Raw genomic sequence first — 16,232 nt, forward strand, 5'->3', positions numbered from 1 at the left:
TATATTTTGCTAACATCACTACACCTAAACACATTCACTCATTGGTTTATTTTATTTTTCAGACTCAATATAAATTTTAATGTTGACTTATGAACAGGTGTGAACCTAAATTTACCAGAACCATCTTTGAAACTACCTCAAAACCATTTTGATGGGCATCAAAAACATCCAAACGTGATTGAAAACCTATCAAATAAATGAATATTAAATAATTAAAAATTCTATGAAATCTAAGTTTCAATCAAACTGTTCTCTTAATGCGGAACAATACAAAATTCTCTCCAATCTCGTTGAGAGCTCCTAGGCCGACAATTCACGCACCTGATTAAGTTATCTTCTACTACTACTACTACATCGTCACAATATTCCAAAAGTGTATGGTGCCAAAAACATCTACAGAAGTACAACCGAATGTAAATAGCAAAATATGCGACCAAAGGGAGTGAGGTACCAGCGAGATAGGTACATTTGTAGATAATATTGCTTTAAGTCATTCAACGTTCAAGGAGTAGCGGTAGTCAGTTGTGGTCGTGGTCATCAATTACTTCTAAGTTTTACATCTGCAGAACTGGTCCCCCTTCCCTTAAAACCAGAAGGGTGACAGTTAAGAATGCAAAACAACGGGTAAGTGTAGACAATTGGCTTATGCTTACTGAATGAAACATTAATCGACAGCCGGTCTCTGTTGAAGGAAACTTGCTGGCTTGACGTTGTTCATCACTGGAGCCTCCCGTGGAATTGGGAAAGCGATCGCTCTGAAAGCAGCTCGCGATGGGGCAAATATTGTGTTGGCGGCCAAAACAGCCGAACCACATCCAAAGCTACCAGGAACGATCTACACAGCAGCTGCCGAAAGTAAGATCATCTTTACATCAGGAGACAGATTTTTATCTTATCATTCTATTCCATTATTTATAGTTGAGGCCGCTGGTGGAAAGGCCTTGCCGTGCATAGTGGATGTGCGCAGTGAGGAAGCGGTGCGGGCCGCAGTGAAGAAAGCAGTTGCCACATTTGGCGGTATCGATATCCTGATCAACAATGCGAGTGCTATTGCGCTAACGCCGACTGAGGAAACGGATATGAAGCGATACGATTTGATGCACAATATCAACACCAGGGGAACTTTTCTCGTGTAAGATGGTATTCTATTGATCGTAGCGCAAAGTAGTATATGATAAATTCACATATTCCAGGTCAAAAGAATGTCTCCCGTATCTGCGCAAGAGTCGACATGCCCATATTTTAAACATGTCGCCACCGCTAGACATGGACCCGGAAATGTTTAGCGACCACGTAGCCTACACGATCGCCAAGTACGGAATGTCGATGTGTGTTCTAGGTATGGCCCGGGAGTATGAGAGCGCCAACATTTCCGTAAACGCTCTATGGCCTCGCAAGATTGTTTTTACCACAGCGGTGGAGGTGCGTCGTGGAAAGGAAAGCATTACATATGCGAGGAGCCCGCAAATCATGGCTGATGCTGCGTATGCGATTCTGTGCCGCCCACCAGGAGTCACCACCGGAAGATTTTTCCTTGATGAAGAAGTACTAGCGGAAGAGGGTGTGAAGGATTTGGCTCAATATGCTCATGTTCCGAAAAATTCGCCCACCCTTACTTCGACTATATTTGTTGACAAAAAGAAGGCAAAACTGTAGTCATTTTTTTAACAACTACTCCCGGCAACCATTTTACAAAAGGCGAAAGGTATTCTAGAAGCTGATAAGTGGATCAACGTCACACTGCAAACAGGCGGTGGTTTGAAAATGCATGCTTGTTAAAATTTAGACAGTTCGTTTCTGGGATGAATAGTTTGATGATGTATTATTTATCTTTGACAATGTGTTATACTATGAACAGAACAGAGCAACTAAATTGATCAAACAATATTTCAAATCATATCATCAACGGAACGAAATCGAAGAAACTGTTCCTTCTAATAAAACCACCTAATTACATACAAAAGGATAAAGATAGTTTTTTTGTTGTATAGAAAAGCATTTACATCTTCTATCTTTAATAAGTACCGTAAAAAACTGAAAGCAACATTTCAAAATGATTTTAATTATCATTTTGACAGACAAGCTCCACAAACTTCATTGGAGGGCAGTGACCAATTTAATGTCAGCAACCTGTAAGCATCTGATACGCGTAAGCTCCATTCAACAAACACATACTTTGTCCAAAATCTCGATCCCATCCGTGCTGCTATCAAATGTTTATATGCCTGCCGGTGGAACAAACGACAGAAGTGGCTGACTAGCTGGTGCAGGAGGTAAAAGGGTAGATAACAGTGCTTCAAGTCATCCTCCGACCGTACACGAACCAACAGTCAATGACGGTCGGACTAGGTGGTGCTAAAGTTCACATCTGTAGAGACAGGTTCTCCTCTAGGTAAAAGGTTAAACGCAAAAATGCAAAACAACGGGTAAGAGTAGACGGATTAGTAGGATTGGGATTTGAAACATTAATCGACTGCCGATCTCTGTTGAAGGAAACTTGCTGGTTTGACCCTGTTTATAACTGGAGCCTCCCGTGGAATTGGGAAAGCGATCGCTCTGAAAGCAGCTCGCGATGGAGCAAACATTGTGTTGGCGGCCAAAACAGCCGAACCACATCCAAAGCTACCAGGAACGATCTACACAGCAGCTGCCGAAAGTAAGATCATCCTTACATCGGGAGACAGATTTTTATCTTATCATTCTATGTCATTATTTAGTTGAGGCCGCTGGTGGAAAGGCCTTGCCGTGCATAGTGGATGTGCGCAGTGAGGAAGCGGTGCGGGCTGCAGTGAAGAAAGCAGTTGCCACATTTGGCGGTATCGATATCCTGATCAACAATGCGAGTGCTATTTCGCTAACACCTACTGAGGAAACGGATATGAAGCGATACGATTTGATGCACAATATCAACACCAGGGGAACTTTTCTCGTGTAAGTGACAATTGTACCGATCTAGGGGGATATATTGACCGGGATAAAACTTTTTCAGGTCAAAAGAATGTCTCCCGTACCTGCGCAAGAGTCGACATGCCCATATTTTAAACATCTCGCCGCCGTTAAACATGGAACCCCATTGGTTTAGTAATCATGTTGCCTATACGATGGCCAAGTACGGGATGTCAATGTGTGTTCTCGGTATGGCCCGGGAGTATGAGACCGCCAACATTTCTGTCAATGCTTTGTGGCCCCGTACGATCGTTTTTACTGCAGCGGTGGAGATGCTTCACGGAAAAGAAGGTCATTCCTATGCGAGAAAACCCGATATCATGGCTGATGCTGCGTATGCGATTTTATCTCGCCCACCGGGAGTTAGCACCGGCCGGTTCTTTATCGACGATGAAGTACTAGCGGAAGAGGGGGTGAAAGATTTTGCCCAGTACGCTTGCGTTCCTGGAAATGCGCTTATTCTCACCCCGGATATTTTTGTTAACGAAAAGAAGGCAAAACTGTAAAACAAAAGTTATCGGTTCAACAATAAACATGCAGGTGGAGGATATGCTAGTCAAAGCATAATGGTGACCGTATTTTTGTATAAAAAATGGAACAAGTAATTACTTGGAAATTAAAAGTAAGTTATAACTTACATACGTTGCAAGGAGAACATTGTTCAGCTCACAGAGTTGCAGGTCCAATTCGATGGTTGTAAAGTCCACTAGCGTCAAACATATGCACTTTTAGCAACTTTATACTCCTGTAGTCTATAGCGAAACATGTTTTTTTTATAACTAAACAGACCATTTTTGTAAAGGTAACACACAAATTAGAACACTTCGGACATTTCGCAACTCCAAACACCTCAGCATTACTTTAAAAAAAAGGGAGAAACTTATAAAATTAACTAGAAGTATCTGGTCTGCTACTCTCTGATAACATATCGCCACTAAACCAATGCCAGCTTAAAACTAACAAACCGCGGGAAAATTCTATTGTTTAAACATTTCAGACGTTACGAAACGTTACGCATGTATTCATCCCTAGCTGTCAAACGAAGTGAACCACAGAAGTTGCGTTCATCGGGATTTTCACCTGTCGAGGTAATATTATCCTATGGTCTACTGTTTTGTATTCAATTGAAATAATCATTGGAAATTAAATAAAAACTTTAACATTCAGTTGGGCTTATACCATTTCTAATCTGTTTTCATAATCGTATATCATAGTGATAACAAAATTATTACTACAATTTGTATTGTTCAATAGAGGTTCTCTACCGTTTGTGTTCATCAGGAGGATGTGTTAGACCAACAACTCATCGAGCCACTTGCTAGAACATCCCCCATTCGCCTGACTGTAGTCGAGTCAGCAGAACGCTGTGAAGCCACTACTGCATTTAAAGGGCGCAAACAAAAGCAAACGCTCGTGCGTAGCATCAAAACAATAAACAAAACGTAACAATAACAGGCATATCTCACAACATGTCTACATTCCGTGGTGCTATCAAGAGGCTCAGCTGTGATTCGAAGATTTCAGCGATTTTCTTCGACCTTGACAATACTCTGATTGCAACCAGGAAAGCCGATGCAAAGGCATGCAGCAAGGTAAGTGCAGCATTTGCTTGGCCCATAAGAGCAACAAAGGGCACGGTCTAGTCAGATAAATGTGTATTCTGGTAACAAACTTACGTAATGAATGTGTGTTGGATGGAATTTTGAAGTGATAGGAGTGTAAACTACGGGAGCTACTGCTATACGTCTGAAATCGGTCTATGGAATGGAATTGTTTGACCCTGCGGGTCAATTCAATTACAATGTCGCTTTAAATTGCTGTACCGCGCAGTACGCCACGCTTGTAGAGCGATCAGTGAATGATGATCTAAAAATGGTGCTTTAATGTGAAAAACGTGCAGTTGAAGCACGGAAAATCCTACCTTCCGTGTCTGCACACGCAGGGTGTATGTTAACCCTTGGTGGCCAATGGTATGGCAGGTGTCACGTAGCTTTGTGCGGTTGACACAAGTGCTATAGAAACGATAGATTTTCTTAAAATAGTTAAGTAAATTTTGCCACGTCGTTTGACTGCGATCTCTAAGTTTACCATTTGGATGAAAACTGGTTTCAGGGGCAAAAACAAGCTCTTTAGATTTTGTCCCGCCTCTTCAAGGGTTGTACCTTCGAAACAGAAATGAACGTGAAACACGATTTTGACATTTCGTTGCGATTTGCGCACGTGCTAGTTCATCCGTCCGCGGCCTCCTCGCAGCTCGCGGTGATTTTTCTCAAGTTTTATTTATATTTCTTCACTTTGCGTTCGGGCTATGTGAGTTGTGTTGTTTTTTCTTGCCGGAAAACGCTTTCGAATAAGTCGTCGATCTATTAAAGTTCCCCGCACGCTATTGATGGCGCGAGAACTCAAAACAAGTGGAAATTCATCAAAATAACCCTGTTATGCACTACTGCCGATGCTGCTGCGTGGGTTTTGTTTACTTCCGTACACGGTCTAGGGGGAAGCAGTGAAAATCATTCCTTCCAAAGAGGAAGAGTTCCTCCACCACGAGGGTGGGAATGTGACGCGCGTGTGGCCGGTAGTTTCGTGAAAAAATTTCACTGATCCGAGAAGAGAGAATCTATTTTCACGCAAGTTCATCTCTTCGTCAGTGGAAAATTTTCCCTCGCCGGAGAGAACCCGTGCCGACACGGCACGATATTTTCCGCTTTTCGGATGGGAATGTTGAGAACATTTTCCTCCGATATTCCAAGTCAGTCGAGAACACGGCGCGCTACGGTACGGTTCGTGATTCGATACACTGGTGATCCGGGACTTTGCTTAGGGGTTTATTAGACTAGAGAAAAACTCTAAATTTGGAGCAAATCGAAGCAGTGTGGTGGAGTAGAAGAAGAATCGACTGTCTCTGTGGCACGCCGATCGACGTATCTGAAAACGAACGACACGAAACACGGTATTAATTGAAGAAAACGTTTTAGAAAAGCACCAAACAAAATGTCGGGCGAAGTGAGTGAACCCATTAAAAAGTGCTCGCTGATTCTGAAGAATGCGAAAAGTGACACGGAAAAGTTTGCCGCACTGTTCATGGTAACGAAACTGATCAAGGGCAAGGATTGCAACCAGGCCGGCAAGCGGATGCTGTTCGAGTCGATCGGGTTCGAGTTTCTGCGCAAGCTGCTCACCAGCAAGGACGTTCCGGATGACTGTCCGGCCTCCGTCTACCAGAGCGTGGCACTTTCGATTCTGAGCTGCTTCTGCGAGGACGAGCAGCTAGCGACGCACCAGGATATGCTGGACAGCATCCCGGTCTTCCTGGGGATCGTATCGACTTGCGATGACGACGAGTACGATGACAACCTGATCGTGATCAACGAGGCGTACCAGTGTCTGCAAAGTATCTCGCTGTACGAGAGTGGCCGACTCGCACTGCGCCAGCACGACATCATCACTAAGATGGCACAGGTGTACACGCAGCGTAGCTTCCAGATCGACGAGGCTCTGACGCTGATCGTGACGCTGGTTGCTCGCTTCGGTGCTAACTCGTGGGACAATGCCGACCCGAAGCTGTTCCACGCGCTGCTGCAACGTGTTTCGCTCGACTTTGAGACGGATCACGCGGAGCGCAAGTTCGAGCTAGCGGAAATGATCAGCGCCCTGCTGTTCCATTGCCGGCGCGATCTTGTCTCGCGCACGGTACAGGGCGAAATTTGGCCTGAATGTCTCTACAAGGGTATCAGCGATATTCTTACCAGCAAGATCGGCAAGGCACAGCGTGATCCCGCGCTCAAGCTGGCAGCCAACGCGGTCGATGTGCTGGGCATCGAGTGGACCCTGCACGATACTGAGAACCCGAAGAAGTTCTTCTTACTACTACTGCAATTGGCCGCGATCGAGGTGCGCATGCAAATGGACAACAAGAGCTTTAACCAGTGCATGCAGCAGGCGGACCTTATCACGTCCTGCTTCATCATACTCGAGCTGTCGATCAATTACATGTCGACCGACCAACTCGACCTGGACCAGAAGGACAAGCAGCAGGTGTACACTGGATTGAAGGGTGCATTCTCCGGTGTGCTTGGCGTGCTTGTCAAGCTTGCCAACGACACCAAGAAGGACCGGTTGCAGAAGGCGGAGAAAGCGTTTGCGTACGCCATGGTGCGAGTACTGACGGCCTGGATGGCGCAGGAACCTACCGCGATGAAAAATCACGCCGCAAAGGTGTTGCCGTTCTTGTTTAAGCTGGCCAACGAATCGTTCTACGAATCGCGTGACTACCGAGTCGCTCACAAGGCTGACAACGTGGATGATCACGAGCAGCAGCCACCAGCTGACGTTCTGCGCGTGATGCTGCCGGCGATTTGCCACCTGGTGGTCGAGGATGAGGCGCGCCAAATCTTTCTGCGTGAAAAGGAAGAGCAGGTCCTATACGACTGCCTGCTATTTCACTGGTCGATCGCGCACTACAAGAAGCCACCGGTGCCGCGCGCTGAGCGCCTTAAGCGCATGAATGAGCCCGATCCGGAGATGACACCGCAGCAACTGGACGACATGCGCGACTCCCGGACAGCGATCGTGAGCCTGTGTAACATCCTGATGAACATCACCGTGCTGGAGGCGAAGCTGGTCGAGGAAAGTGCCCTGTTCGCGCAGCTGCTGCGCTTCATCTTCGAGCACCTTCCGGAGCTGAAGGACACACCCGACAACCTCGTCATGCACGGCCACCTGGCGGTACTGGGGCTGTTACTGCTCAAGCAGCAGTCGTCCAAGATCAAGAAGAACGACTTCTCCATCTGCCGCTACATCCAGACGACGATCCGCTTCCTCTGGGACGCTTACAACATCGATGAGTCGAACGACCCGCAGGCGCTGGTCGTCTCGCTCCAGTACAAGGAGCACTGGTTCGAGATCATGGAGCTGTGGTTCCTCGGTATGCAAACCATGAGCGGCATTATCCGGCTGATACCGTGGATCTCCGAGTTTGCCATCGAGAGCGGCTGGGCCGAGGGCATCATCGAGACGCTGCGGAAGGTGAAGATCGGCACGCTGCCGCCAAACGTGAAGCTGGCCTACGAAGATTTCCTGGGTCAACTTGTCGATGCCAATCCGGCCGTCGCGCCCGTGCTCAAAAAGGCCGACGCACTGAAAGTGTGTCGCAACCACCGAATGATGGACCTCGGCAAGAAACTCTTTGGAGACTAAACTCTGGTTGTGTAGGTTGTGGGGCGCCACAGGGAGCCGACATATGCTGAATCACACATTTTCTTTCTTTTCCCTCCCGTTCTTTCATGCGTCCCCGATTCATCTGCCTTGATTTGTGAATTTCGCTGCATTTTTAAATCCATCTATTTTATAATTAATCATTCTCGCTTATAGCGTGCCTGTATGTTGATACAAACAAAAAGTATGGGAAAGGAGGTGTTGCCATAAGAACGAAGTAATAAAAAGAGTGTTTTCTACATATAAAAACCTGCCTTTAGTTTCGTCTCGTAGTCGGCCAGGAGTGTAACGTTGCAACTTTGAATTATCAAAACGGTACCACAATGGTACCGAATTTTATTCCAGCAACGAACCATGTCCATCCGCTTCTGATGGCCTACTTTTAGCTGTGCGGTGCAAAAAAAATCCAATACGGAAAACATCACTAAGAATTAGATTAGTTGCGGGAAAGAAAAACTAAGAAAGAAACACGAAAGCCGGTCTCAATCGAACAATTTCTCTCTACTCTGCACAACAACGTGGGATCGTGAGACTTTGCGCTTGCGTTTTCGTTGCTCGGTGTTAGCCGTTTTCCCCCGAACGTTAAATATAGAACTTTCCTCAAGCGCATGGTGCGTGGCGGTGTGCCGGTCCGTGGACGAGCTCTAACTCAAACTACATCGTCATCGGCTTTCGGCGAGTTGGAAATTTGGTTAGAGCAAAGAATAAAGGCTGGGAAGTGCTAAGGAAAGGTGGCCCCTCTCCAAGCAAACGGAGTGGCGAATGTGTCGCAGTCACTTATTCCACACTTGCACCACACGGCTCCATCGTCATACCAATTCAAGCGAAGAAACCCTTGGGGTATAAATCCCGCCGGGAGAAGTATGGGATGGTCCAACGGGACAAAAGAGTGGTGCTAGAAAAACGTTGCTCGATCTGTCCTTCAGTAGTTGGTGATCTAAACATTATTTTTTTGTTTTGGAGAAACTGCCCCTTGTTCACTGCTACAGAAAATTAGATGGAAAAAATGTCTTGGGGATCCGCCCATCAGATTTAAATTTTCTTTTCGATCCTTTGCCTGAAACACAGCTAAAACCAACCCACAGGATCTCTAGTAATAGTATTTCGACCTATATGCACGTTTCATTTTTATAAAAATTCAGTCTTAAAATAATATCGATCCAAGCAACCTACCTAAGAAGATCTAGCTCTACAGGTGCGCACGACCTCTTGTGGCGGGTGTTGTAACCATTTACACGACGCGAGCGAACGATGATGCACTTTTCCATTCTTGGCTATTATCCGACGCATCCGAGAGATCAGTGCGATCATCTACCCATTTGTGTGAAAATGGGGCCAAATACAACTCACGGCGACAAAGACGGCTGTTCGTACAGCCGCCAGCATCAGTGGGTTGGTGTTGTTTCCATGGAGCACAAGCAAATCCGAAAATAGAAACAAATTTCTTCGTGTACGTCGGAGAAATGTGCAGCGGTGGGAAATTGGTAGACTGGTAGTCATTTGCTGCCCGCAGTGGCATCCACCTTCTGCGCATAATGTGAGAGGGGGGGGTTGTTTTCCTCAGCCTTGTTGGCGATTCTGAGGCAAAAAAGTATCATTAAACCGAGCCAACCACGTCCACTACGCTGGCCACGAACGAATCCAAGTGCACGGGTGCAACAAAATTCGGTGGAGAAATGTTTGACCCTGTTTTACAGCTTGTTTTTCTCGTTTCGCGATGCTCATACTATTTGATGGAGTATTTGTTTCATTTTTTCATTACACGATTGCCTGACATCCTTCAAATGGTGGGAGAACATTAACGATCATTGCCAAGATGGGTTGGAATAGTAGAATTCGGTCATAAATAACTCTATGATGTGCATCATCCTCCTGGATCAGGCACCTATTTTTACGCTTTAGGGTCACAGAAAAGAGCCACAGTACGGTTACTGGACTATATATATGGTCATTCTCTTCATTGCTATTTAAACTACCTTGCAGTCAATGCCAACGAAGTTTTGTTTTACCAAGCAATTGATTTCAAATTTTGGCAGCTTGCCAAACGTGTTTCTATTCTAGATAACGATAATTCTAGGAAAAGATAATTTTGAAAACGTAAGTTCTTATTTACACTACATACAATATGATTTTCTCATGAAACAACAATATAATTTGGAAAAATATTTCTAGGCGCAATTCAAAGCTTCTATCATAATATTTTAATTTAATAATTCGAACCAATAGGCAATAAAAGTCTGCCAAATTTCAAAGATCAATCGATCGATCTGTCTGGCTGTGCGTAATCTGCAGATCGCCATAAACATTCAACTTTACTGTACATTCCGGTGCTTATTTTTCTCCCGGTTTTTGTTATTGCATTCCTCCGTTATTGCCTACAGTCGGTTTCGATAAACATTGGCTTCGATGATCGCACCCGGCTGAGGGTTTTGCTACTCACAGATCATCTCGTTCGTTTAGTAACTCTCTCCCATTCTTATCCTTTTTCTCTCCTTCAGGTGGCCGACCTGCTGCACCAAGACCATGGTTTCAGTCGCGAGGTGGCAAACGAGACGGCCACCAACTACCTGACCGCGTTCCGGCGCTGCCCGGACAACCCGGACATGGCGCTGGCCCAGTGGCGCTCGCAGCTCTGGTACGACGTGCTGCCCGGCACGCACAAGCAGCTGGCCGGGGAGCTGTACGGACGCTGGCTCGAGTGGCGCTACCGTTACCTGGCCATCCCGGCCGAGGTCCAAACTATGCTGCAGACGCTCCGGCTCCAGTACCTGCTCGGTATCATCACGAACGGCCCGACCGCGGCGCAGTGGGAAAAGATCGACCGGCTGGCGCTGAACAAGTACTTCGACTGCATACTGGTATCCTCTGACTTACCGTGGGCCAAGCCCGATCGTAATATCTTTTACGCAGCTTGCCACTATCTAGGTGTACCGCCCGGCCAGTGCGTGATGATTGGCGACAAGCTCGAGACCGACATTCAGGTGAGTGCCGAATCGCCAACCACGACAAGCGAACGATCCGTCGTCGCCACGTCCGTCAGTGTGTCACCGGCGGCGGTGAGTGTTTCGAGGGCTGTGGGGATAAATGGTAATGTGGCGTCTTTGCTAATCGGTAAAACATAACAAACAAGACACGGCGAGGTAGTAGGGAGAAGGAGAGAGGTAGAGAGACTGGTTTGGACACCGCCGCAATAGCGATCCAGGTCCCCACTAGGGGGACCCCACAGGGGACGAGGATCGGAACCGGGCAAACGGCGACCCACGAGACATAATCCACCAGCACAGGTATATCTCTTTCTATCTCTCTCCATCACATCATGGCTTCTCCAGAGCTACATCCATCATCCATTTGCGCACATCCTTGCATCTTCGGGAAATATACACTGCATGTCAGAGGCATCAGCGTAAAATATTTTCGATTTATGATTTGAATTACATTATGGTATCTAATGCTACACTGTATTTCGCATTAGTTGGTTTTCCTTTTTAAGTTGAAAGGTACAATAACACAAACTTCATACATAGTATCTAACATGTAATTTTGCGTTGCCTTTTGAAGTGGGTTAAAATTTTTGAGATCATTAAGAAAATTCTATATTGACTGTATTCCTCTGAGCTCTTCAAGCATGTAAAAAGTTTCAAAATGTATTATTTATTTATGCACATGCCCTATAAGTAAAGAGGTTCGATAGTCTAATGATGCAAAAAATTGTTGCCATGTTTTAAACTACTCACAAAACTTTCCTCTATAATGATAATCTATTCGAATTCACATGGAGAAATCGTGTCTCTTCAAAAACCAATTGCTTAAAAAATGCTACTCTACTGGCATATGACACCTCTGACATGCAAAAGTATCACTAGCCCCGGGGAGACACGGACAGGCGCTCAGATTTTCCTCTTTTCCATCTCATATGTACTACCATTAAAAAGTTATGCGTGTGCGTGTGTGTGTCTGTCCATCCGGAAAAAGCGTTCACGGCCATCGCCAACAGTACGATCACGGTAACACAAACGGCACACACACACAAAACCACAAAGGCCCGACCGGACAGCACATCCGAGACCGCCGGAACTCTCCCATCCGCATGTCATCCTTCATCCACGCGTAATGGGGATACTACATGTCTGCTCCTAGAGATCGATCCACCTGAAGAAGGAAAAAAAAATCAGAAAACAAAGAAAATGCAAACAAATTAGCATCACATCGCCCTCTCACCGCTAACTTGCTCTCGAGTGAAACTTTCCTTTTGTGCGTGTGCGTATGTAAGTACCACCGAGTGAATGAAAACTTAGCGTGGGTGGGTGGGTGAAATGAAGAACGCGAGGCGTTTGAGAGTTTGTTTGAAATTGTAAATTTAACTCCCATTTCCCATTTGTTGCTCTCCATGATCTTCGACTACTTGTACTACTACCCTTTACCAAACCACAACCTCCTCCTATAGCGCCATTCTAATTGTAGAAATTAACGAATGCAGCACCCAACCAAAAATTGGGTTTGTACGTAACCACAAGTCAAAGTAATGTTTAACCAAATACAAAAGAAAAACACGGTAACGGTAAGTTGTTCCCCTTATTGATTGAATTAAATAATATCTCCTTCTCGCATTCCATCCGATCCCAATACGACTGTGTCTTTCCGTCCGTACCTATGTACAACAATTGCAATTTAAGAGTGGAAATGGAACATGTTTTGCTTAAATATCTACTCCTGTTGTTATTCCAAACCATAACCGATCGGAACCATTGTGACCCGGGCTGCACGTTTCGCGCAAGTTTGAAATGTTTCTTATGATTTTCTCATGTCATGCTAATACAAGGTTCATAAATAAAAATCGTTAGCGAAAAATACTAGTTCTAGCACAACCTTTGACAAAAAAATACATTTTTATCAAACATTGAACAGTACGTAGCTCCCGCGCAATCGATTACCAAATATGAACAAAGTGAAGCGACAAATATATGCGTGTACTATGGCGAAGGTGTGCCATATTTTTTCTTCTAAACCAACCACATACAAATCTATATAACGCGTACGCAATATGTAGTACGCAAGTATTCTCTAGTTTGATTTCATTTGATTGAAGCAAAACTTTCCTTCCCATTCCCGTTTTCCTGAAACCGACAACTTCTACTACTTCTACTACTACCACTACTACTACTTCTACTATGGCCGCCAATCGGTATCTGGACCCAACACACCCGAAAAAAACCATTGCTGATGATCGATCAAACGGAAACAAAAAAAAATGACTACCAACATCAACATCCTGCGAACCCCGTGTGTCCTGTGTGTCCCGTGACGTCAATGCGGATGATGGCGATGATGATCGTGTGGTATTGGATGACAACAATATTTGGATGGTATTCCGGGAGGGGTTCCATTAAATTACGGGCGTTATTGGTAAATATATTTTACTACTGTTTCGAACGACGTATCCGATACGTTAAACCTATCGATGATAAATGATGCTGCTCTGCCGATCGTGATGAACTCTCCCCGGTGGCGGACGATGCATGAAATCGGCGTATCGACCAAAACGAAAAACAAAACCATGCTACGATTTAAAAAAAAATCCAAACACGTGTATCCTTCCTGATCCGCCAACACGATGACGTTGGTGGTGTCCCCTGCTGCTGCTGCTCCTCTTGGGGATATGCGCGTTGTGTATGTGTGTATGCATGGGTATGTGTGCATGGGCGGTGTGTATGTGCGATATACGAACGAACGAACGGAATGAATGGAACGAACAAACAAACCATACACACAAACACACCACACTACCACTTTAGGGCGGAATTGAGGCGAACTTGGGCGCGACGGTGTGGCTGCCGTTACCGTCGGAGCAGCGGATCGTTGGCGATCGGACCATGGATGACGTGCCGGAGCACGTGCGTCCCGACGCCATCGTTGACAGTGTGCTGAAACTACCGGCTCTGCTGCCTCCGTCGACGTCGTTCCGGGCAAGGACACCCGCGTCGTCGTTGTCGGCGCAGCAGGAACAGAAGACAACGCGAAACCGAGCGGCTCAGTACAACCGTATCCTGCCAGAAATCCCTGACCTCTACAGTTCGTACAGCAGCGCCAGTAACAGCAGCAGCGGATTCTCCAGCAACGATTGCAGTCAACATTCGATCGGCAGCAATGACCACGGGACCACCAGCAGCTGAATGTGATCGTCGATCAACCGTGTGTAACTGAGGGTGCTGCTGTGGCCGACGTTGGAGGCACAAGGGGGACTCTGGCTGGCGGCATGGCCAGCGTCGTGCTGCAATGAGATGGAGTTGGGTGCTGTGAGATTACTGGAGACCATTTCATCTCGGAACCCGGAAAACCTGCATCCAATAGAAAAGCTGGTAGTGGGCACGCTTCCCTCTTGTTTCTTGCCTCCAAGCAGGCCTCTGCCTGCCATTGCAACACTCGGCTGAAATTAGAAAAGAAACCGCTTTTTAGAACGGGTAAACGGTTTTCCCTTTCAATAGTTTTTTTTCAACTCCCTTTCGAATACGTCTTACCTATTATTTTAAAGTTAGTCATTTTTTCTTGCTGCTCCCCGTCGGTTTTGCATCTATAAAATGTCCCTTAATTGACGACTTGTGTGATGATCGTCCCACACGCAACTATACTTACAACTTCAATTATGATGCGCATAAAACTACAACAATTTCTTCCCGAATGGGCTATTTCAATTATCGCGCAAAAGTTTCTTTGCAGCAAGACGAACTGTGGATGTATCCGCAGCATAGAGACACACGAGGGCGAATATGCTCTATTATTGTTCCCATCGAGGTACATTACTTTGCTTCTTCTGCACGCCATCGAGAGGGGGGGCTGCTAAACTACTGTATCGAATAATACTTTTACTCCATCTTCTCACTAGTATGTAGAAATGTTAACCGCCGTTTACTTGGGGAAGTACCTGATCTGATAAGGATGCAAGGAAAAGAAAAAGTATGGAAAGAAAACAAACTTTTGTAACCCAATTACACCTACCGGAAATACAAGCAATCGAACAAATAAAAGTACTACATGTTCGGTCCGCGCAAGCAGGGCCGAAGAAACCATCAGCAAAAGATAAAAACAAAGCAAAACACAAAATCAGTAAAGACAAACAAAGAGCAAATAAGCCTATTTTTATGTAAAACTATTTCCAGTAATCTGCAGGGCAGATGAAGTAAAACAAAAAAAAATTAAAACACCAGCTACAGCCGGGAAATAATAGTTGGAACCAGTTGGACACAATGTTGCGAAATCTCACCCACCCAACAGACACACCAGCAGTCAATCCAAGTTCATACTCCTTACACAGCAGTAGAAGCACAACACTACGGACTCGCGCGTCTCTGGCTTCCACCGACCGGAACAGTTGCAGTAACAGGCAAAGCATATAGTATTTCACGTGCTCCGCTGAAGGTATTCCCCGACCACTACCGAGGAGAGGAAGATTAGGTTTTTTTTTTCTAAAAAAAAAAAGAGCATATTCAAATTAATCTAACTCTGGAGGGAAATGCTGTGATGATTATGCAGGGGATAAGGGGACATAATACACGTACACACACGAGACACGGGGACATTATGCTGAACGAATTGAGTAAAAAAAAAGATGTAAAACGGGACAATTTTTACGCAAATAAAGAATTAAATGAAACACAATTGAAGATATCTTTTAAAAGATTTTAATCTGCAAAAAAATAATAATACGAGTTGGAAATGTCACTTCTAATACAAAAAGTAATGTTTAATACAGCACAACCCTACACCACTTCAGAGAGTTAATTTTGGAAGATAAATTTAGTATAATCAACGTGAAAATACGGTAAGTTGAAATAAAAGCAGCTGCCACCGAAAAAAACCATCATCGCGTCACGTAAACGTAGAACACGTCAAATTTGTACGTAAACGACTTGGAGGGAGTGTAGCAGTAAATCTTAACCACTTCTCCCCTTTCTTAGTAAGTTCTCAATAGTTCATTTCTTGCTACGTGGCATTAACCTTAGCTAAAAAGAACATACATTAATGTCATCCGCAAAAAAGCACCACACATAAGGTTTAAAATTCGATTTTCATTCTTG

General features: G+C 45.2%; 4 protein-coding genes across 4 annotated transcripts; all 4 read left to right on the forward strand.

The window, feature by feature from the left end:
- The first annotated feature begins 610 nt into the window (after window positions 1-610).
- On the forward strand, window positions 611-1,656 carry LOC131287454 (hydroxysteroid dehydrogenase-like protein 2). Its single transcript, XM_058316502.1, has 4 exons — window positions 611-624; window positions 692-855; window positions 919-1,132; window positions 1,194-1,656. Exons 1-4 carry the CDS (start codon window positions 611-613, stop codon window positions 1,654-1,656), a joined length of 855 nt encoding a protein of 284 aa, XP_058172485.1.
- Window positions 1,657-2,244: 588 nt separating this feature from the next.
- LOC131287004 (hydroxysteroid dehydrogenase-like protein 2) lies at window positions 2,245-3,460 on the forward strand. The gene is made up of 4 exons (XM_058316019.1): window positions 2,245-2,426; window positions 2,493-2,656; window positions 2,718-2,931; window positions 2,990-3,460. Exons 1-4 carry the CDS (start codon window positions 2,413-2,415, stop codon window positions 3,450-3,452), a joined length of 855 nt encoding a protein of 284 aa, XP_058172002.1. The 5' UTR covers window positions 2,245-2,412; the 3' UTR covers window positions 3,453-3,460.
- An 852-nt stretch (window positions 3,461-4,312) lies between these two features.
- LOC131289780 (N-acylneuraminate-9-phosphatase-like) lies at window positions 4,313-14,389 on the forward strand. The gene is made up of 3 exons (XM_058319091.1): window positions 4,313-4,538; window positions 10,659-11,141; window positions 13,953-14,389. Exons 1-3 carry the CDS (start codon window positions 4,416-4,418, stop codon window positions 14,328-14,330), a joined length of 984 nt encoding a protein of 327 aa, XP_058175074.1. The 5' UTR covers window positions 4,313-4,415; the 3' UTR covers window positions 14,331-14,389.
- LOC131289779 (neurochondrin homolog) lies at window positions 5,910-8,372 on the forward strand. Its single transcript, XM_058319090.1, has one exon. The coding sequence runs from the start codon at window positions 5,938-5,940 to the stop codon at window positions 8,140-8,142; it is 2,205 nt and encodes a 734-aa protein (XP_058175073.1). The 5' UTR covers window positions 5,910-5,937; the 3' UTR covers window positions 8,143-8,372.
- Window positions 14,390-16,232: the final 1,843 nt, after the last annotated feature.

Source organism: Anopheles ziemanni, chromosome 3 (genome assembly GCF_943734765.1).
Source record: "Anopheles ziemanni chromosome 3, idAnoZiCoDA_A2_x.2, whole genome shotgun sequence".
In the NCBI taxonomy this organism is placed as follows: domain Eukaryota; kingdom Metazoa; phylum Arthropoda; class Insecta; order Diptera; family Culicidae; genus Anopheles; species Anopheles ziemanni.